Source organism: Hoplias malabaricus, chromosome 11, assembly GCF_029633855.1.
Source record: "Hoplias malabaricus isolate fHopMal1 chromosome 11, fHopMal1.hap1, whole genome shotgun sequence".
Lineage (NCBI taxonomy): Eukaryota > Metazoa > Chordata > Actinopteri > Characiformes > Erythrinidae > Hoplias > Hoplias malabaricus.
The window spans coordinates 25,802,635-25,824,638 of record NC_089810.1 but is presented as its reverse complement, the minus strand read 5'-3'; the positions used below and the strand labels follow the sequence as shown (position 1 = coordinate 25,824,638).

The 22,004-nt window shown below is 36.8% G+C and overlaps 1 protein-coding gene across 1 annotated transcript; it reads right to left on the bottom strand.

Annotated features, from left to right (window-relative positions):
* Window positions 1-2,501: 2,501 nt before the first annotated feature.
* On the bottom strand, window positions 2,502-21,384 carry pepd (peptidase D). The gene is made up of 15 exons (XM_066685763.1): window positions 21,256-21,384; window positions 16,609-16,795; window positions 10,847-10,974; window positions 9,718-9,781; window positions 9,194-9,241; window positions 8,884-8,945; window positions 8,581-8,625; window positions 8,171-8,246; window positions 7,716-7,762; window positions 7,284-7,352; window positions 7,103-7,180; window positions 5,370-5,518; window positions 4,929-5,113; window positions 4,375-4,566; window positions 2,502-3,312 (listed from the first exon to the last, which is right to left on the bottom strand). The coding sequence occupies exons 1-15, from the start codon at window positions 21,270-21,272 to the stop codon at window positions 3,163-3,165; spliced, it is 1,497 nt and encodes a 498-aa protein (XP_066541860.1). The 5' UTR covers window positions 21,273-21,384; the 3' UTR covers window positions 2,502-3,162.
* Window positions 21,385-22,004: the final 620 nt, after the last annotated feature.

The following is a 22,004-nucleotide window of genomic DNA, read 5'->3' as shown; positions in this document are numbered from 1 at the left end:
TGCTCTTACTCCAAATTCCTACAGTAAAAATGTATAAAAATTGTTCTCTGAGTACCTGAGAACATATTCTTCAAGGCTGCCGTGGAGTGGTCTGGTAACAGTTTGTTTTAATCCTTTAATAGGACTCACAATTTTGCCATATATGCAAATTAAACCAAATTCTTTTGAGATTTGAAATAATATTACTCCAAATTCCTACAGTAAAAATGTACGACGTTTAATCTCTGGGTACTCTAAAACATGTTCTTTAAGGCTGCTGTGGAGTGGTTTGGTAACAGTTTGATTTAACCCTTTAATAAGACTCAAAATTGTCCATATATGTAAATTAAACATCGTCAAATAATATTACTTCAAATTCCTACAGTAAAAATGTATGAAAATTATTCTCTGGGTACCTGAGAACATGCTCTTCAAGAATGCAGTGGAGTGGTCTGGTAACAGTTTGATTTAACCATTTTATAGAATTTAACATTTGAGTTTTTTTTCAAGCCTATTACTTCTTCTTACAGTAAATACACATAAATATTATACCCTGTGTGCCTGAGGACATGTTTTTCAATACAACAGTAGGATTATCTGGTAACAATTTGATTTTTATTTTTTTTTATTTCAGTGAAACTGTATTCCCTCCATTTTATGGATCTTTATGGACTTTTTAAGGGTTGCAAACCGTTCTTTAGCCAATCAGGTCTGTTTTTAATATTAACTGTATTGAATTATGTTTTAAATTCTATTCCTTATGAATTTTCAATATCTGCGCTTTTCTGCCAGTCCCCCCTCTCGCTCACACAGCTTCTACCGTAAACTGTGATGTAGAAGCGCACAAGAAATCCTAGTGTAGATGGCGTGACTGCGTTTTCGCGAAGTGCAGATGGCGTGACCGCGGTCCAGAACCGGCCCAGATCTACCTTGCTAGCTGGGAAGGATCATTTCTATGGGGTTTTATGCCACTCCCGATTCATAGATTCCAGTTCTTAATGGTACAATGTTATACAAATGTTTAAATAGCCTCAGACAAATTCCATGTATTGATAATTTAAAAGAACTATGAAAAACACCATCATATATATATATATTGCATAAGACTGACAAAAATATTTTGGGGAAATCTGGATTATATGTCAGTAGAATTGGATGTCAGCACATATTATGAGCCTTCATCAGAAAGTCATACATTGTCTTGGTTGAAACGTCAGCTTTCAAGAATCTGACATGCAGTGTTGTACAAGGCTATTAGAGCATCACGTGCCATAAAGACATTTTAATTTATCTAGTAGTCCAGTAGTAATGTTGCTTGGCAGCATTGTGGTATGTCAACGTCTTGAAAGTGGTGGGTTTGAGGAGCGTCGTATACCACTAACTGGGAAGAACTTTTAGTTCAATTGTCCATGAACACAGTGACAGTGGACTGTGCGCGAATAAGGGATGCTATGTTTGTAGCATGTCACTTCTTTGGGCCGTTTACATGCTAGTAGCATACGTGTGCTAGTTAAAAATATAGCTAGTTTAAACATCCAAGACATGTGACATGACTATGTTTGTAGCATGTCACTTGTTTGGTCTGTTTACATGCTAGTAGCATACGTGTGCTACCCAGTAAACAATTAGCCGTTGATTCAATGTTGAAATAACGTAATGAGTGCCATCTAATCAACGTTCTCTTAAGGTTGAAAATGAAAGTTGAAAAGACGACCAAACACAGACATTGAAAAGACGACTATTAGACGTATTTTGGACGTCCATTGACGTTATTAATTGGTCCCGAAATAAATTACTTGTATAAAACGCGTTTTGGACGTCCACTGACGTTATCGATTGGTCACCACTTAACTAACTTAAGATGGATTTTGGACGTCCATTGACGTTTAAAATATGTGTTTGACAGACATACACTACTTTTAAACCTATTTTGAACGTCCAGGGACGTTCCTTGTTTACTGGATAGTTAAATATATAGCTAGTTTAAACATCCAAATGCTAGCTAAACTTAGTCTACTGGCAGATGTTCAACAATGAAGTGGAGTATATGCCAGTGTCATAAAACGGATGTCAATGTCATCGGCATTTGCGCAAAACAGAGGCATATGCCACTGTCCAAAAAAATAAAAAATAAAAAAAAATAAAAAAAATGCCACTGTCACCCAAAAAAATAAATAGATGCCACTGTCACCCGTACGTAAGGTGCCGATGTCACTGGCATGTGCCAGCGTCACGCGAACATAAGATGCCGATGCCTTTCCATGTTAATACTGCCTTTCCGCAGGCAGTACACTCACACATATGGGTACTGTAGAGTAGCCAATAGAGCACCTGGAGGAAACCCACACTGACACAGGGATAACATATCTCCTCACCGACACTCACCTGGACAGCGGCTCCAAACCCACAACCATAGGAACTTGGAGCTGTGTGACAATGATAATACCAGTTGTGCCACCTTCCTGCACCGACAAATAAATAAATGAACAACAGAAAACAAAAACAGAACACATTTTGGATGCTACAAAAATTTATTTACGAATGTTTAGGCAACAGGAGCAAAAATAAACAGAGAAAAAGTACCTGAAAAGCAAATCATTAAAGTATGTAGGGTATTGTTCCTCTCATTTATAATAGACTGGTCAAATTATGAGCATTTTTTTTGATTACATACTAACATAGCAATATTTCCACAATTTGAGGATTCAGAAATTTGGGTCCATCTTATAAAATCTGAATAACAGTTTATGATTTTATGTTTTGAAACATAAAATGATATAAAAGAAATGCATTTTATTAACTTCAGAAATATATAAACGTGCATGCAGTGTATGAAATGTCTTACCACAGATGCTGCAGCTTAAGAATTACACAGAAAAAATATGGTTGAAGTTTGAGATGCTTATTTTCTGCTTATAATGTATTAATACTTTCTGGCTGGCATAATTTTCTGCTAACTCTTCATGCAAAACCGATTGAAAAGTGTAGACAAATAAAGAGTAAATAGTTTGCAAATGCATTTAATTCTTGTCAAAATGCACTGATCTTTAAAGCACATGTTTATGTAAGGTTAGGTCAGGTCAGGTTTATAATGACAATGCATCAAATTTAGAAAATAATTAATTTTCAGTAGTAAATAATGTAAACAATTCTGTAGAACATAAAGCTTTTATTTTGCCATTATTAGAATTTCTCACTGCTAACAGCAGGACTGAAACATTTATCAGGATTTTGATCTGCCATGAAGGCCTCAATTTCCTCCACCGTACGAGGAACACAGGTCAGCAGCTCCACACCATCAGCTGTCACTACAATGTCATCCTCAATGCGCACCTGCAGGCATTAACAAAAAGACAAGAATGGCCATTGTAATTCTGAACATTCTAGGAGGAGAGACTACATGCTAATTGTACCATATCAGCAAAATATGCATACAAACATTTTGCTGAGTGATACGTGTGAAGAGTGGACACATTCAGACCTTTTTCCAGACCTTAACTTTCTCAAAAGCGGGAGAAATAAATTTTTACAGCAAAATCACAATTCAGCTTGTATACTTTTTGGTTAATTTACACTTGATTTGGCAAAGTAAACCTCTGTTCTCAAACCAATAAAACACACGTGAATTTTACTGTCATGCACAGGGCTTTTAATTTGAAACATGGAGACGTGATGATGCCCAACTACACTGACTCGGTGAGTCACATCACAATGGCATTTACAAAATGCAAAATCGATTTCGGAAGCACTCTACATAGGCAGCTGTTTAAGTAGGCAGCGTTCTAACTGTTGCAGTTATAGAGCAATTGCGTCACAGCTTTTTCCTGCCCACCGCATGCAACCAGTGCTTACATACTCGGCCACTAGTCTCAACTAGATGGATTCTGCTCTTCCAGTTTTAACAGCGATTTTAATCATTTTTGCTCTGGAAGCAAATCAGACAGGAGTTGAGCGTGCACTGCATCATGGGATTGCTTTCGCAGCCAAGGAAGGGTTTGATGCTGCCTTAAAATTCAGCCAGAAGTGTTGTAGAGCATATTACATCATAGTATGTACACTTCTATGTAGACAGCTCACTAGGTTTTTGGACAGACCCAATATTCCAAAGAGGCACAGCACTTCTAGTATTAAATGACAAATACCCACATATCTCCACAGGAGAGAGTAGCATTAACAGAGTGAGCTTGAATGCAGCATTTCTGAAATGCATGTTTTATTTTTATTTTTTTTAAGCAGCATTTTTAAAATTTACATTTTCTATCAGGGTATGTATTGATATTGAATTACCGTCTGGCCGAAAGAAAGAAATAGATAAAATGAAAATTAGTGTGATTACTGGAAAATATAGGAAGTGCCACTTTCAACACAGCAGCAGTGTAATTAAAATGCTCTAACCCCTCCAAATCCACGGAAGTCTGCCAGAACTTCAGTGTTGATGAAGTCACACTGTAGTTTTGATGCCAGAGCTTCGTCCAGAAGATGGTTGATGAAGTAGATTCCTGGCTCCACTGTGAGGACCATGCTCTTCTGAAGCAAACGGCCCATACGGAGGCTTTTTAATCCTGGCTCATTAACTCTCTCAGTACCCTGAGTAAGTAGGGGAAAATGAGTGAGACCCATACCTAGAACTCATAAAATATTTAAATGTGTTTCTAATAAACATTTACTTTGTCAAAACAGTTGAAATATGTACAGAAAAAGCTTTCAAAAATCCTGCAAATGATATAAATGTTTTGTACCTTGTGTAAATATTAATATACAAATACTGACAAATATTTCTGCACACACAACAGTGGCCAATTTACATGCACATTTTATGCAATTTGTTACATAAATTCGTACTGACCATTGGTTACTCAAAACATGCAAAAAAGTAAATGAATAAATAAAAATAAAAAAAGTCCCACTCCCAAACTTCTATGGTCTCCCAGTTTCTCTTTAGAACTGACCTCTGGATAGCCTCCTACATCATGGACATCAATGCCCAGCAGATGTCCAAGGCCATGGGGCATGAAAACAGCACCCAGGTGGACTTTCATCATGTCATCCACATTCCCACACAACAGGCCGATTTTGACCAGCTCCTCAAGGTGAACCCGGTCAGCCAGACGGTGCATATCTGTCCATTTTACACCTATACAAACACAGTAGGCATTTCTTAAAATGAATCATTGGCAGGTGCCAATGAAACCAGATAATCAACAGTATGCACTTGTCTGTTTTAAACATATGATATGTCTGTGTATAGAGCTCCAAATATATAAGAGCTCAAATTATCCATAGAACCGAAGTGAAAGAGGAAATTTACTATTAAAAAAATAATAATAAAATGAAAATAATAATAATCCCATTTACAAATCTACTTTAACAGAGAAGCAGAGGAGATGGACCTGGTTTGATGGCAGCCAGGACAGCACGGGAGGACTTGAGTACAGCTTCATAAATGGCCTTCTGATCAGGGGTGAACTTGCCATTGGCTGGAAAGGAGCAGGTGATATCAGAGGAATAGCAGTAATATTCTCCACCCATGTCAAACAGGCTGGAGGAAACAGGAAAAGGATCGCCAGGCTTTAGTGTACTTAGTGATTTAAGATGCAGGAATCACATTTAAATAAATCCACAAAATATATTTTTTGGATACCATAGAATCATTATACAAAGACAATGTCACTGATGCACATCTCAGAATATTGCCCCTTATGAAGCAACATGCTCCTAATAATAATAGCCACAATAGACAGCTATAAAAATAGGTATCAAGTCATAGCATAAATGTATTAATCAGATTTGCAATGATAGAAGCAATCCAGTCAAAATGTACTTCATTCCATGTTAAACTTCTAAAAGCTTAACTGGGGACATTTATGATGTTGGATTTTAACCTAGGCTGTCTATTTCCAAAGTCAATCACTAACAGTTCACACCAATTGTGGCACATAATTTTCTGATATTTTATTGCACTCCTTTAAATTTCATCACAATTTGACAATCCACAATAGATGTAAAAGCAGTAAAAAAGTCACACAGAACTGCTCTGATTGATTTATGTACTCCAGCCAAAAGATGCAAGTAACCCAACATTTTCTGGATGATTATATACTTTGAGACTCCACAGATTATTTTAATACCAGGTTTAAGAATGTGGTGAAAACCCAGTGACTAGTTTGAAATGGGCATTTTTCGAACTTTCATAAACTACACAAAAATATCCACTTTTATAATGGACATGCATTTGCAAAATTGTCAGGCTTGGTGCACTCTATAATAAGATATAAAACATTTGTGCACAAGGTAAAGACAGAAAGATGTATTCTTGGTTTTTTGAATAGTGCAAATTTGAGGATGATTGATGTGACATTTTACAGGCTATTAAATAACGTGTACATGTATATACCTATAAAAATTTCATGACGATCCTGCTATGTTAAGTCTCCTAAATGGTTGTTACAATCTAACTGGCTAATGGTGATCGAATTGCCCTTAATGGACTGGTCAACTTGCATTGTGCAAGATTTCATTTGAGTAGGAAACAATTTTGGATTTTATACCACGCCCTATGGGTTATTTAATACAATATTTGGATAGGTTCTACAGAATCATGTGACTAACTAGAATGCTAAGTTCCATTAGCAATCCAGATCTATAGCAATTTATATAAAATCAGCTGCACCATGGGGGGGGGGGGGGTCTATTTGACTTGTGGCAGCCATGTTGTTGATGAATGTCAATTTTATTGTTAACAATAACATTTTAGTACCTCTATTTTTGGGGTGTTTAAAAAATAAAAAAAATCTAGGACTAGTGGAAAATTTTATTTTTTGCCAAAAATGGCAGTGGTGGATGTGGAAGTTAAAAGCACAAAACATGACTGAACAAGATGCAGAAAGAATTTTCAGCTTAGGTGCCATCTTATACGAGATATGGACAAACAAGGAAAAAGTTGCTCTATAGCGCCACTATCAGGCCTACTGGATAGTGTACATGAGTACATTTTTGAACATGGAGAGGAACTTAGAGTGAAGAGATGAAGGTAGAGACTTGCAAATGGTGGGGGAATGAGTGAAGATTTTTTTTTTTTTTTTGCAAATAAAAACAAAAATAAAGAAGATTAATTTTCACTAACCACATGTCACCATCCTGGATTGTTCTGTCATTAGGAGCGCCTGCGTGGCCGTAATGCAGAACAGATGAGTTGTTTCCACTGCAGAGATTTAATGAAGAAAATCACAGCTATCAAGATCAATCTCTTACTCCTACCACCTACTAGCCAGGAATTTATACCATGCTGTGTGGTGGTGCCTTACCTTCCACAGATGCAGGTGTAGGAGGTGTGTCTCATTCCTCCACGGGTGTAGCAATAGTGCCTGAAGAGACTGTGTTTTCAGACAGACAAAAATGAGAAGAACAACAAATTAAAATGATCAATACTATCAATTCTGTGTGGTTTGTTTAGTTCAAACATTAGCAGATCTCAGTAGGGCTCAGATAAAATAATTGGGTCTTTAGGTGGGTTTATCTGTTCATATGTTGAATCTGTGGAATGTTTGATTCACCCCTGTAGGGCGTGTTCCTGCACTGCGCCTAATGTTTATGTGTAGGTTCCTGACCCACGACCCTGAACTAGATAAGCAGTCAAAGACAACGCATGAATGAATAAGTGATATTGTGCAGCCCCACTTCCAACATTTACTAAATAAATCTAACAACATTATACTAGTTTTCTGTCATGCTCTTACCTTTCCATTTCATATTCCTTGTGTCCAGGCTTCACATGCTTCATTACCTTTGAGTAAGCAAGAAAAATATATAAAAACAAACAAAGGCAATAAGTTTATATTAAGTGATAAAGTTTATAGAGGCTCTGGAGCTGAGCCAAAACCCTGTTCTAGTCAAAGGCCAATAAACTATCAGCCAGAGGGAGATAAGTTTCACCCTGCTCTCTACAGAAAAAGGAGTCCATAAAAACCAGAGCAGATTAAATGACGTTGTGTGAAAGAGTGAGATTCAGAGGCAAAATAAGTTGTGTTCTGCAGAACAGAAACAAAACTGTTTCACTTAAAGCACAAGTCTTTTCATTTTCAGTGTCCAGCAATTTTCAGAATGTCAATCTTGAAATGAGAGCTTTAGGAATAGAGCATCACAAATAACACCCAACACATACACCCTCATTATGTACACACTTTCAAATTACCTCCTTGTGAGCTTCACTAGAAATGCGATTAGTGTAGCGCAGAACCTCCAACTCCATATCAGTCTTAATCAAACGACTAGAAAGAAACAAGTGGGGGGAAAAAAAAAACACTTTTGTAAATATTAACCATTATCTTACTATGTTTACTCAATAATATTTGATCTTTTTTTTTTTTTTAATTGAGTGGTTCATTTTATTCATCATCACCATTATTAATGGTAATATCATCTATTCATTTCACATTAATTGATTGATTAATCAATTAATTAAATATCTTTCTAAATATATAACGGTATTAATGTTTGTGCTTTGGTAAATATGTTACTGAAGTAGTCATGCTGAGAGAGAGAGAGAGAGAGAGAGAGAGAGAGAGAGATAGAGAGAGATAGATCTGCTCAAATGTTTCTTACCATTCCACGATTACAGGATGCAGTAAGGAGTTGTCGACCTGGAAACTGCGGAAGACAAAGATTTACACTGTGCTTTACACTAACAGTTTTTCCCTTCCCCCTGAAAACATGAAATTATCATATCACACACAAACCAATAGAACAGGGATCTGAGACATATAGTGAGTTAATAAAATTTACCAAGACTAGATAAGCCAGACTATAGTTATTAATAGGGAAGATAAGCTCTTTATGAAAACATTGGCAGTGAATAACCCAGAATTAACTAAACTGATGAAGAAAAGTAATTAAACTGAAACTCACCGACTGATCCCTTCAAAAGATGCTTCACGAGTGACACTCCCACTGTCTGTATTTACACCTCTCTGAGAATTGGGATGAGAGAGCGAGCAAGAGAGATAAAATGGAAAAGATGTGAAAGTGTGGAAGTGTATGTAAGTGATAGAAAAAAAAGAAAACAAGTTGAAAAACAGAAAAAAGCAATAATTTGTTTGTTTATTTTTTACCAATTTATTAACTTTAAAAGTCACTAAATATGAAAAGTATCTAATCCAACATATATGACATCATTTGAAGTTTCTACAAAAGTGGGTAACTCTAGAAACAATCTGACCAGTGTGAGGAGGACAGATGGCTTGAGGCTGGTCAGAACATCAGCAATCTGTAAATAAAACAGTTGTGAATTATACTCATTATCATTCATTTAATCTGATCAACTCAAACTTTCCTGTCTAATATGTTTCGGAAAGTTCATGTCTCTGCTTATGAGGTGAAAGTGAATGAGATGGACTTTCCTTCATATGTGAGATATTTAACATTAATGCCAGATAGCTAGAAACAGCAGGTCCAACAAATCCATCCCAAAGCAGTGAAGAATTGAAGAGTTACATTTTAGATCTCACTCTGTGTATAAATACATTTCTGTTGTTAAAAAAACCAGTAAACATTGTAAGCAAATTATAACACTGATTTTGCAGCATACTAGACTGGACCTTATAAAGCATACACTTGTTTGAGGTGTTATGTAAGTTTATCTATTTAAGACCATGTACATTTTAAACATGTTATATTTTATAGATTTTAATATGCAATAATTATGACTAAAATTATTTATGAATAAAACTTGGTCCAACCCACATCACAGGTATAATGCACTTCCTCCACTGCATACTTCTCCTTGAAATGTTCTCTAGGATAAATCCTGCATAAAAGGTGAAGAGAAAGGCTGCTTTAATGAGTGCCCACTTACTACAGTGATGTTTTGGCTCAATTATTTCAAGCCACTGAAACTCAACATCTGACAGACTGATTCCACTGTCTTTATTAAATTATCATAGCGATTATTTTCAAGGGCTTAGAACTGGGTAGGGACCGATATCCAGCGACTTCTGCATTGTCCTTGGCAATCACTTTGGAAAAAAATAATAATACAATGGTCAATCAGTGTCTAATCAATGTATTTTGTACAAAAAACAGTTAACATCTCATTCTCTGCTGAACCCACACCACACAGGGTTGGCTTTGGTTTTATTTCTCGCCAATATGTGAAAGGCTGTGGATGTAAGGAGCCAAATGCACCAGTGTTGCCAACTCCTCAGCAAGTAAAGTAGATTTTTAAAACCTGCTAAACATAATTTGAATAACTGTCAATTTTCAATTGACACTGTAGAAGAGGAATAACATCAAAATCACCCTAAATATTTTAGAACTACAAATGAACTTTCTTCTGTGGATTCTTGGTTTGGGATTTTTTAAAAATTTTTTGGGACATCATTGAAATAGGCCATCACTTATCAAAATAACTCCATGAATTTAATGCTTTGTCTAGACCCACATTATATAAATCAGTTTTATGCTGTATTGTTAAGTGTTAGAATACCAAACTTAATCAAAAGATTTCAGTCCTCTGCTTAGGTTATTTATTTCTTCATAGTCATTTATTTCTCACTGTACATTCATTAATATATATTTCCTTTTATTTATTTATTTATTTATTTTGGAGGTGGGGAGGGGCATGGGTGGCCTACAGACATGTTTGTGTCCCTCCCAGTTTTGAAAGCTAAACCCTTGGTTACTCTGACACAATTAGCATTTAGTTGAGCTTCGGAAGGCCTAACTAAAGGGGAACGCTCACTTGGCTGCATCTGTATATATCCCAAAGTTTTCCCAAATGTGTTTTTTGATACAGGATTCAGAGCTATGCTCAAAATATTCAGAGACAGAGAGAGAGAGAGAGAGAGAGAGAGAGAGAGAGAGACTGACTCACTCTCCCATCCAGGTAGCATAGCTCTCTGGCAGTTTGGGGATGAAGATGAAGGCTTTCCCTGTATCCACATCGATGGCTCCATAACAATCAGCCTCAGTCACTCCAAATGTCCAGTGGAAGAATGACTCCTGCACAGGACAGAAGATAAGACACAGGTCACACACCACCACCTCTATCCAGTGTGATGAAACAACTATGGGACATACTGGAAGCTGTGCTGCTTTATCCCTCTGGATTTGGGGGTCCCGTCAGCAAAATAAATCAGAACGTGCGCAAAAAACTTGTGTGACTCAGCGAGTTTATGTCCTAGAAACGTAATAAACACCCTCAGAAACCTTAAAGGGTCTACTTTTCAACTATATGGAGGTTGAAAATAAATTTATAAATTTTTCACCTTATTATACTTTTCAACTATATGGAGGTTGAAAATAAATTTATTTTCACCTTATTATTACAGAAAGATAACAAGCAGCACGTCTCTCCCAGACTCAGATGGCAACCCTTGATGACCCACCCATTCATATATTAGGATAATAATTTGACCACTCTTGTTGGAGGATTACGAAGTCTGAACGCGCTCATTTTAGTCGTATAAACAAATGCACATGGCTATGTTTTCACACTGAATGCAGAGCTCCAAGATGGTGCAGTCACTTTTCAGCTGCCTGAGGAGGAACGGCTTCATTTTGTGATGACCAAGTGAAATACATATATTTGACACTGGTTAGCTTCAACTCTACACTACAGTGAAGCTGACGGTAAACGTTGTAAATGTGCAGAGACACAGAGCTCAGCTGATAGAGGGGAAAAAATGGCTTGTAGTAAAGTTGGGTGCTTTCAAGCAGTCGTCTGAACCTCATATGTATACATGCATGTATATGTACTCTGTCTTTGCTAAATAAATAAAAAGCAGTTTACAAATTACTCAGTTGCTCTCACTGATTGGGTGGTGGGAGGTTAATGGGCTATTTTTTTTGACAGCGGGGTGGGGATTTCTCGCCTGTGTTTCACACCTATCTCATGAATAGTCAATGAATGTGTGAACCACAGGTATTGAGAAAGACAGTGTCACATCAGATTCATAGCAAAACAGAAAAAAAACTAAGTAAGATATCCAAAAGCTGTAAACACCAGTGTGTAGCCAACACCCATGTCTACAAAGTTCAGAGTAGTGATCGACCGATATGGGTTTTTTGATGGGCGATGAAGATCTGATTTTTGGACAGCAGTAGTGGCCGATGGCCGATATCTAAAGCCGATATTCCCATTCCTCAGGCAGTGAATAAACTAGAGGCATTACCATGATTTATTTTTTAGAGGTCCTAAAATATATATGAAGTGCTCATAAGCTTATGAAAACCAAAAAATGTTGGCGCTTGTCTTATTTTTGAAAAAAAATAAATAAATAAATAAATAATGTTAGTGACTATAAACTGAAGAGTTCATAAGTCTCATTACTTTTTTCTTTTTAAAACTGGACTCCAGGGGTCTACTTTCATCAGGTAAAATTTGGAGTTGATACCACATACTGATTTGACCCAATGTCAACATCTTAGTGTTTTTCTTTACTTTCTATGAGAAACTTGTCTCCTGCCCCTCACCAAGTGGCCATTTACCCTCACCAAAACAGTAAAAACCCTTAGTTATGGTGCATTTTTTTCTGATGAGTTTATTTCTAAAGTTTTCACTTGTTTCTCACCAAGTACAGTGTTCCTTTAAATGACTGACATGTTAAAAGGCGAGAGCTGCCCTCTGTTTGGCTGTAGAGCAAGGCAACCTCCCCCACACCCCTGCTACATTTAAATGTCCTCAGTGGGGGAAATGTAACTAGTAAAAGACACCTAAGCTTTGATTTGATTATTGTTTCTGGAGCTTGTGGCTGCCAAATAGAACCATTTGAGTCTCTCGTACGGTGTTTGGGTCTGTTGAAAACATATGCTCTCTGCTGCATATTTGTCCCTCGCCATAATTCCGCCCCTGATTGGTCTATAGACTTGATTGACATGTCGTTGGAAAGCTGGGAGCCTAAGCTCCGTGGCAGTAGTGTGACATGGATCCACAGGGATCATATTTTAATTATTTTTTGAAAATATGTACTTTTTTGGGGGGATTTTTTTTCGGCCAATATTTTTGACACAAGCATGAGGATTACTCACGAACAGTTTGACGGAGAGACTCAGATTTAGTCTCGTTTTGAAGGGGGCTCTCTACGGTAAGCACTGCTGTGCTAACTTTGTGTGCGACCCGCTTTTGGGCTCATCAGGCTTCGAGAAGCAGCGGTTTTGACATTGATGAGGAAGAAATCTGAAGTTTGGAATATCTTATTTTTTCGGCTTTAATTCGTTAGTCCTACATTTTAGCATATATCCTCATGACCTTGAGAGTTTGCCCGTTTGATTGGTGTATGATATGTACACATTGACTCAAATATGGCGCTGTGAAAAATCGGAATCTCTGTACTGTCACTAATATTTTTTCAAAACTTCCAATAACAGCAAAAATACTTATTTATCGAGTGGGATTATATGTAAAATGATTAAATAAATGAAAATCAGTGACTTTAAGCTTTAATTTGGTACATTAACTGTCGACCTTGGACCTGTAGTACTTGAGATATACTGACAGATGATTTTTTTTTTATAGGAGCAGCCAACCAATGAGCAAAATAAGAGGCTAAATATCACTGGGTTTCTAGGTTACAACTATCAACTCAGTCGTTTATGATAGCAGATTATTGAGTGTATGTTACAAAGAGCAGCCAGTAACAAATAGTGAGAGCTGAAGAAGAGAAAATAATTCATACCATTTTCTTGTGCTCAAAGATGTCTGCCTGTAAAATGATGTAGTGTATGTTGTGTATACACTAATTAATATATATATATAAAAAAAATATATATATATAGTGTTTGTAGCGTTTGACCTTATTCAAACTTCTGATTGCTGACGTTTTGACTACTGATAACTGTTATTATTATGATTGACTTAAATGACAAAACCATTAACAAGTAGTTAGAGAATGAATACTGTCATCGCTACGTGAGTTCTTCAGGATTTTCAGACTTTTAATGAACAGACTCCACATACTTATTACAAATAATGGAAATATTTTATTGAAAGGAAAAAGAATATTTACTTAACATAGCATAATCTTAGGAATTCTTTTAGAATTAATAAGGCATCAGCTTCTGAAAAGTGAGTAAAGTTTGCTTGCTTAATCTTTTTGCCTTTTTCACCGAGCCGTCGGGTCCCACAGTTTCAATCTCCGTTCTCCGGGTTTTTGCTTCTTATTCTCCCCGTGTCGTCGAAGGTAGGCTCGCTGGAAAGGGGATTCCTTCCAGTTTGAGTCAGACACTCTTGGCCTTAGACGGGGTGACGTCAGTCTGGGGGATTCCCTTCACGGAGAACTGCTGGCCTGGCTGGCTTGTCCCGAGTAAGGGGGGGCGTCTCAGAGTCGTTAGCTCGTTACTCGAGTCTCCAGAAGTGATGCCCTCCGAAGTCAGCTTATGACGCTAATGTATCCGCTATCAACTAATCTCAGGGGTGATATCTTATTCTGGCCAAAATAAGTTTCACCTGCTTTGATCAGTCGTGAGATTAAACTTAGATTGGGCGATCAAACAAACACGATTACACAAAGATTACTTAAAGTTACTCGACGTTACGCTGTAGTTTCTGTAGCACACTGCTAGCTGGCACAAGGCGTCCCTTGGAGCTGAGTGCGGTCCTTCTTAGAGTCTTTGATGAGTCGTTTCGTCGGAGTAAGGAATAATGAAGAGCGTCGCACTTGAAGAGAGTGAGCGCAATGTGAGGAGGTCGCCGGAGAGCAGCAGAAGAGCTCTGAGAAGAGCTAGAAGGGCAAGAAGAGGAAGCGAGAGGGAAGGGCGGAAGCTAGAGAGTGTGATGTGAGGCAGGCACTCTCTTTTCAAAGGTGGCGCGGTCACGCCCAATTGGGAGGTATCCTTCCTTTGATTGGATCCTGGGTCTGAGGCTCGCGTGACTTGTTTCACGTTTCAGAGAGAGAGAAAAGATTCACGTATACACAAAAATTACTCATACATATTTGTGGTATAACACAATGAGTGTCCTGGATTATTAATATCAAACATCTACGTAAATATATCTTGGGTATATTACGATTACATCCCACTACAATATTATGCTAGAAGATACTAATTCGTTTTCTTAATCAGAGACAGAAACTTTCTTTCATGATTGAAACAGTAATACACTTCACTTCATTGGTTGGTAGACGTTCACCTGAGAATAACAAGGGGGTGACATTAATACATATTTGCATAAAACATGTTCATAAACACTCGTTGCTTTCGGTATGCATTTAGAAGTGAGCAGGGCGAAACATGATTTCGCAAACGTCCACTTGGGGTCGCTGTTGATCCATGCTGTTCGTCCTGTGCGGGTGGGTTAACAGGAGTTCAGACCTAGGTCACCCCTGTTAGCCATCTGTTGATTTCTGCAGGAGATAATCACGAGCCACTTAGGCGCCAAAGCCATAAAGGGTCCTTTTTAATTCCAGTCTTCACCACTTTGTTTGATCTTCTTTTTGCCTAAGAGCATCATAAACTGGGTTTGTTTTCTTTCCGTTTCTGAAGACGACGGAGGGGGTCACTGGAAAGTGTCCTGCTCAGTCTTTGATGCGAGTTTGTGTATGTGTGTGTGGGTGGGGGAGTGCAGAGTCTTTGCACACACGCAGTCTGTGGAATGTGGGGTTCTGTTCCAAAAAAAAAATCCTTAGTCTTTCATTCAGGACTTTTATTTTTTATTCGATTCATAATCCACTACAATGACAAAATGGACGCAAGGGGCGCTCTCACAGCCAGAATGAAGGAGCTGCCCACAGAAGCGCCTGTGTAAATATCGGCCCCTTGCGTTAATATATTGGCCAATGCCGATTATATAAAAAAAATAAAAATAAAAATAAAAAAAAAAACAACAAATGTGGAAAATTGGTCAATCAGTAGTTCAGAGCTCAAAAGAAAACTTCATAAAAACCTATTTTTAGAGGTTGTGATATAGTGAAAAACACATTGTGAATATTTATGAAGTCCATGTTTAGAGTTGATTTAAACAAAAACAGATGAATGGCATACATACTCCTCTCACATTACTGTTGCTGGATTTGTGTTGAATTTTAGCATGTGTACATACATACATATATATATATATATATATAAAAAAGGGGTAGGTGAAATTTGTTAAAATATCAAGGCATTTCAGATTCAGATCACCTTAGACGTGGCTGAAAGAAAATTAATGAACAACATTTAACAACAAAACAGAAACTAATAAAGCCTCCAAATAACCTACATTATCATAGCAACAGCTTGATGCAGACTGATACTAGGACTAGGAACAGTTAAACATTTACTACAGTACCTTAATATGTTTAGTTATATTCTTTGGCTGACAGATTACCATTATCATTGAAGAATATTACACCAGCCTTGTTTAAAGCTACAATAAATATATTACTGATTAAATGTCAGATACTTACTCTGCATAAGCTGATCTTAATCACAGCAATTAGCTGCACGTTCAGAAAAATATCATTTCTTTTGACCTGTTAATATTTCATAAGCCACTGATGTGGAATAAGTTTTCAGCTTGATTTCACAACTGGGCCACTGCTCTAGCATCTATTTTCTATTCCCGTCCCCATTTTTTCTTTACCCGTCCCATTATGAAGCCTTTCATCATCAGGTGTCCTAGTACAAAACTGAATTTACACAATGCCTGTTTAATACCTGTCTGAAGATGAGGTCAGTATCTGTGCAGTATCTCTGTTTTTGTTCTCCTCCTTGAAGCAGAATCAATGATTTTGGATGAAGACTCTCTTTACCCCGAAGTCCCTCACACAAACGCCGGCGGTTCTCTGCAAACAGAGCAGCTGACACTCTAAGAGTTTCCTTCCCCAGCCAGTACACTGCTTTCCTGAAACAAACAGACACCTGTTCAGAAGCTTAGGTTCAACATTTGCAGGTGCTGGTCATAAAATTAGAACAGTTGTCAGTTATAATCATCAAATTGAAAGAAATAAACACTTGAAATATATCAAGCGTCTGTGTGTAATTAATGAGTATAATATACAAGTTTCACTTTTTGAATGGAATTACTGAAATAAATCAACTATGATTTCATGATATTCTAAATTTATGACCAGCACCTGTACATTATCCAATTTCAATCATGTACAAAGCACTTCTAGCATGTGCAACTTAATGTGTTTCAGATTAACAGTATGGAGCTAGGATATCTTGGTAAATTGGACATCTGGGTTTAAATTAGTTTAGTTTATTAAATGGTAATTATTATTTAGGTCATAAACAATTATAACACAAAAGCATGCATGAGGTCAGGTACTTATGTTGGCTGATTAATTCCGAACCACAAACACAAGCTTATCTCTTCCCAAAGGCATTTATATATTCCATCATTCCAGAAAACACAGCTCCATTCCATGGCCCAATGGGCTTTATATATTCCACTTGCAGGCACTTGGCATTGGGCATAGTAAATTTAGGCTCCCATGTAGCTGCTATAAAGTATCACATTTCATTTCATGTTTTTCTGTGATTATTATCAACCTAGACTAAATGTAATCCTTTTCATCTGGGCTAGAAGTGTCTCATATCATTTTGTCAAATGTAATTCCTCAAGATTACTTTTAGGAGAAAGACCTTTAAGTTTTCAAAGCCAATAAAGGGCAAATGTTGAGTAATATACCACCTTCCTCTGTTTTTGTTTTTTTTTGGCCTATATAATCACATTATTCTCTCAGACAGACTATTGCACCAAGTAGGAGCAAAGATCAGCACAGATAAAACACAAACTATATTGCCTTTATAATACTTCAGGACAAGCAATCTCATCATAAAGTGGCATAAGACATGAGCAAGGTTTAAAATCCTACACAAACATCATCAGGGGGATTAGTAAAGTTGTACTTTTGAAATGTCAGCAAAATATTCATATGAAATAAAAGGGAAGAGAGGACTATGATAGCCACATTACTGTGCTATAACTCAAATGTGTTCCTGATGAAGTAGGCCAAGTTTAGAAAAATATAGTAATGAAAATCCTGCTCTCACACATCCAACACAGGAACTTCCCTGTGAACTTCCCCATGTGGTCAGCTTTTGTTGAACTTACAATGTTAAGTTGATCTGAGACTTCATTTCTAAATATCTCATATCAGCTTGTGGTTACCTGCACTCTTTATGGCTTTATATCACATTATCGACTATTGCACCAAGTAGGATCAAACCTCAGAAAAAAATAATAAAATTTATAATCCTACAGGCAATATAATATCAAAGTCTCATAATAAAGTGGTATCACATAAGCAAGGTTTAATATTCTACACAAACACCCCCAGGTCTCAGAAGATAAACTCTGAATGGGCAAAGAACCTGTACTAAATAAAAATAGCTAGCGCAGGCTGATACAAATAGTTGATTTACAATTTGATGCTGTTCAAAAGTCCAGAAATGGCCCTTCATGTAATTTACACTCAAATATAGTCATAAAATACAATTGTACACTTGTAATTATATACAGGACAAGATGTAAAACATCCTATGCTAATCCATTAGAGCTTCATATATGGGCCACCCAATGAAAAAGTATATTTTTGGAAAGTCAGAGTATGCCTCCTGAAAAGAACAGAGGCTGTAATAATGGTGAAGCATGGACCCTGGTGCTGCATGGCAGGAACAATACTAGCAGAATCATAGTGCCACACCCAATGGCTGACTTTGTCAGTAGTTAAAACAGAAATTTGAAACTTTATAGAGACAGACAATAACGATGGATGTAGTTTTACTGACACAGCTCCAGTGTCTTGGGGTTAAATCCTCACTTCAGGTCAGTTTCTATATGGAGTTTAGTGTGTTCTCTCCTATGAAGTCTTAAATGTAACATATTTAATATTCTGTGAACATGATTAATTCTAGCGCAAGTTAGAACTTACAAATGCAAAGAAGAAACCAGATATAAATAATATCCAGAAACACAGCTGCATTCTCTGGGCCCCAACTCATTTAAGATGTACTAAGTTGAAGTGGAAAAGTGCCCTGCAGTCTGACAAATCAATATGATTTTTTTTTTCTGGAAACAATGCCGCATCCTCTGGGCTAAAGAAGAGCTTGTTATAAGTGCACAGCTCAAATGCCAGTATCCATGATGGTATGAGGGGGCATTAGTGCACATGGCACTGCTGACTTGCATACCTGGACATGGTACTCGTGACTTGCACACTTGGAGCAACGTGCTGTCATACAGACAATGTCTTGGTCGGCAAAGGCCTTGCTTATATCAGTAAGACAAGTCCTATTCACATTCTGCATGGGTTACAACACCAAGGCTCCTTAGTAAAAGAGTCCGGGAGCTAAACTAGTCCAGACCGGTCAGCAACTAAAAGCATCTGGTGAATCAAGATTTAAAATGTTGTCTTGCACATCATTGCATTTTGTTTTTATCTACATTATTCACAATGTCTCAACTTGTTTTGGTTTGTAGATTTATTTGGCTATTGACATTATAAATTAAGTAATCTTTATATTAAATAAGTCTTAGCATGTAAAGAATAAATATTTGTATTTTTCTATGCTGGTTTAAAAAAATAAAATAAGATAAATACATAAAAAAACCTTCATTATTCACCAAACTAAGCATTGTAGTACATAAGGAATACATGTCCGTATATTTCTTACTTGGTTTGCCATCATTAGGTCCAATAACAAGAGAGTTTAAAAGATTTATTTGAATTTTGATGTCATTATAAATTAAATTACTTCACTTTTCACCAAAATAACTCTTGTAGTATGAAATTAATAAATATCTGTATATTTTTAAGCTTGTGTGACAACATTAAGTGCAATAAGCAGAGAGATAAATAGAAGCTTTTGTAAGTTGGTTTGACACCATTATGTCCAATAACCAGAGTTTAATAGATTTATATAATTATTACAATCATTATAAAATAAATTACTTATTTTTCCATCAAAATAAGCCTTGCAATGTGTAAAGAATAAATCTGTATTGTTCTGTGTTGGTCTGTCATCATAAGGTCCAATAACGGTTATTATTATTATTAATAAAATATAAATTATTAATTTTATCATAAAAATTAGCCTTATGTGTAAAGAATAAATATCTGTAGTTTTGTAAGTTGTTTTTACATCATTAGGTCCAATAACCTGAGAGATTAATAGATTTTTTTGGCTATTAACATGATTATAAATTAAATAACTTCACTATTCACCAAAATATGCTTTGTAGTATATAAAGAACGTGTGTTCTTTTCTAAGTGGTTTTAACATTACGTCCAATAACAAGAGTTTAATAGATTTATTATGGTTATTAACCATTATACCCTGATAGCAAGGAGACGGCGGACCACTGTTGGCAAAGTTGGATGTCCACTAGTGTTTTGCACAGCGTTTTCTGCACGGACCTCTGGTGATTAAACAAAATTTTAGACAAAATGCCACATTTTAGCACTTTTCCATTCACAGTCCTTCATTAGGTTCTTTTGTTATCCTTTAGAAATAAGATTTGTAAATAATTTTAATCCAGCACAGTGTCAACATTTTTAGCATAATCACTTAATATCAGGCATACTCATTATTATCTCTCTCATAGTTGTTGGTAATATTTGTATTAGATTGTTTTCCAGAATAAAAGTCTTTGTGAATTTAAAATCTTTTTGAGGAGATTAGAAATTAGTTATATCCTGTGCAGAGGACAGTAATCTGAGTGGTCCGATGGTGGACCAGCAGTGGTCTACAGTCAGTGGTGTGCCAGCCTTTTTATACCAGTGGACCGATATATATTCGCTCTCTGGGTTTAAAAATAAATAAATAAATAACTAATAAACAAACTAGTTTTTCGCCAAAATAAGCCTTGTAACGTGTAAAGAATAAATATCGGTACTCATGTAAGCTGAATTGACATCATTAGGCACAAGAAGGAAACAGAATAATAGATTTTGATATTGACATTAAAACTGGGTGCAGGGGCAGAAACAGCCAAAATCGACTGCATTTCTGGCTAATTCTCAGCAAGTACAGTTTAGTACATAAATGCAGTGGGTGTAATTTGTTGGCGTTTTTCATTACACCATGAATCTGCGACTGTACCGGCTAATATACGTTTTGTTAACTGGCGAAATAAGCGGAATTCTGGAAGTCAAACGACTGTTGAACATGAAACTAACTTTAACGCATTGCACAAACTTCGCTGAAAAGCCATTTTATCTAGTACACATGCTACAACTTCTGTGCGAGAGATTCCGGTATATAGAACTCCCACAGGCTGGAAGGTAAAAACGAACGAGAATATTTTTATTTAAAATGTAAATACTTCGGTAATATACATTAAAACACACTCACTCTTCTGGTGCCGCCATGGTGCCCTCTTTCTCGCACGCGATGTCTCAGCTGAGCCACAGAATCATGTGTTTTTATCAGCTGAGCATAGTCACGCGGTACGTCATCAGCACTGCATCATGGTAAACGTAGTCCTACACGGCTAAAGCGTTTAATCCGAGTTCTGTTTTATGGAACGCCGTTGGTCTCTAAACGTGTTGGATTCTCCAATACTGTGCTGAGTACAAAACTTAAAAAATTAAAATAATGATTGTAGACATGAGAGACCTAATGAATTTCATATGTTTGCAGTTCACCCCATAATCAGATTACCAAAAATATATAATTAAAATATCAGAAGTGCTATGTATATTGTTTTCACTGAAACCTCATATTTTAAACTGTATAACTAGTAGAGGGTATCTAGTTGTGTTGGAGAGAAATTATGCCCTTTTTTCAAATCACAAAGGCTGCTTTTCCTACATTCGCCTTCCCACAAAACATAGATTGCCCACTTGCTGGTTTCTGCCCACTTGCTGCGTACACCCATCCCACTTGATGGTTTCCACCCATTTTCTGGTTTCCGCCCACTTGCTGCATACGCCCCTCCCACTTGCTGGCCTCCGGCCTGCAGAGATATGTAGTTGGGGGGAGGATTTGACTTCAAATGCGTGTCACAGGAAGTAAGCGCAAGCGATACAAGAAGACCATTTTATATGGAGGTATATTTGGTACAAAAACCCTGAGCACCTGTGACAGGAGATTTGTAGTTG

Bases quoted from the DNA above. Each gene is read 5' to 3' on its own strand.
- pepd (XM_066685763.1), bottom strand. The intron at 7,763-8,170 runs GTAATTTGAAAG...GCTTACTCAAAG, and splicing joins CTAGTGAAGCTCACAAGGAG to GTAATGAAGCATGTGAAGCC. The intron at 4,567-4,928 runs GTCAGTTCTAAA...CTACTTACTCAG, and splicing joins ATGTAGGAGGCTATCCAGAG to GGTACTGAGAGAGTTAATGA.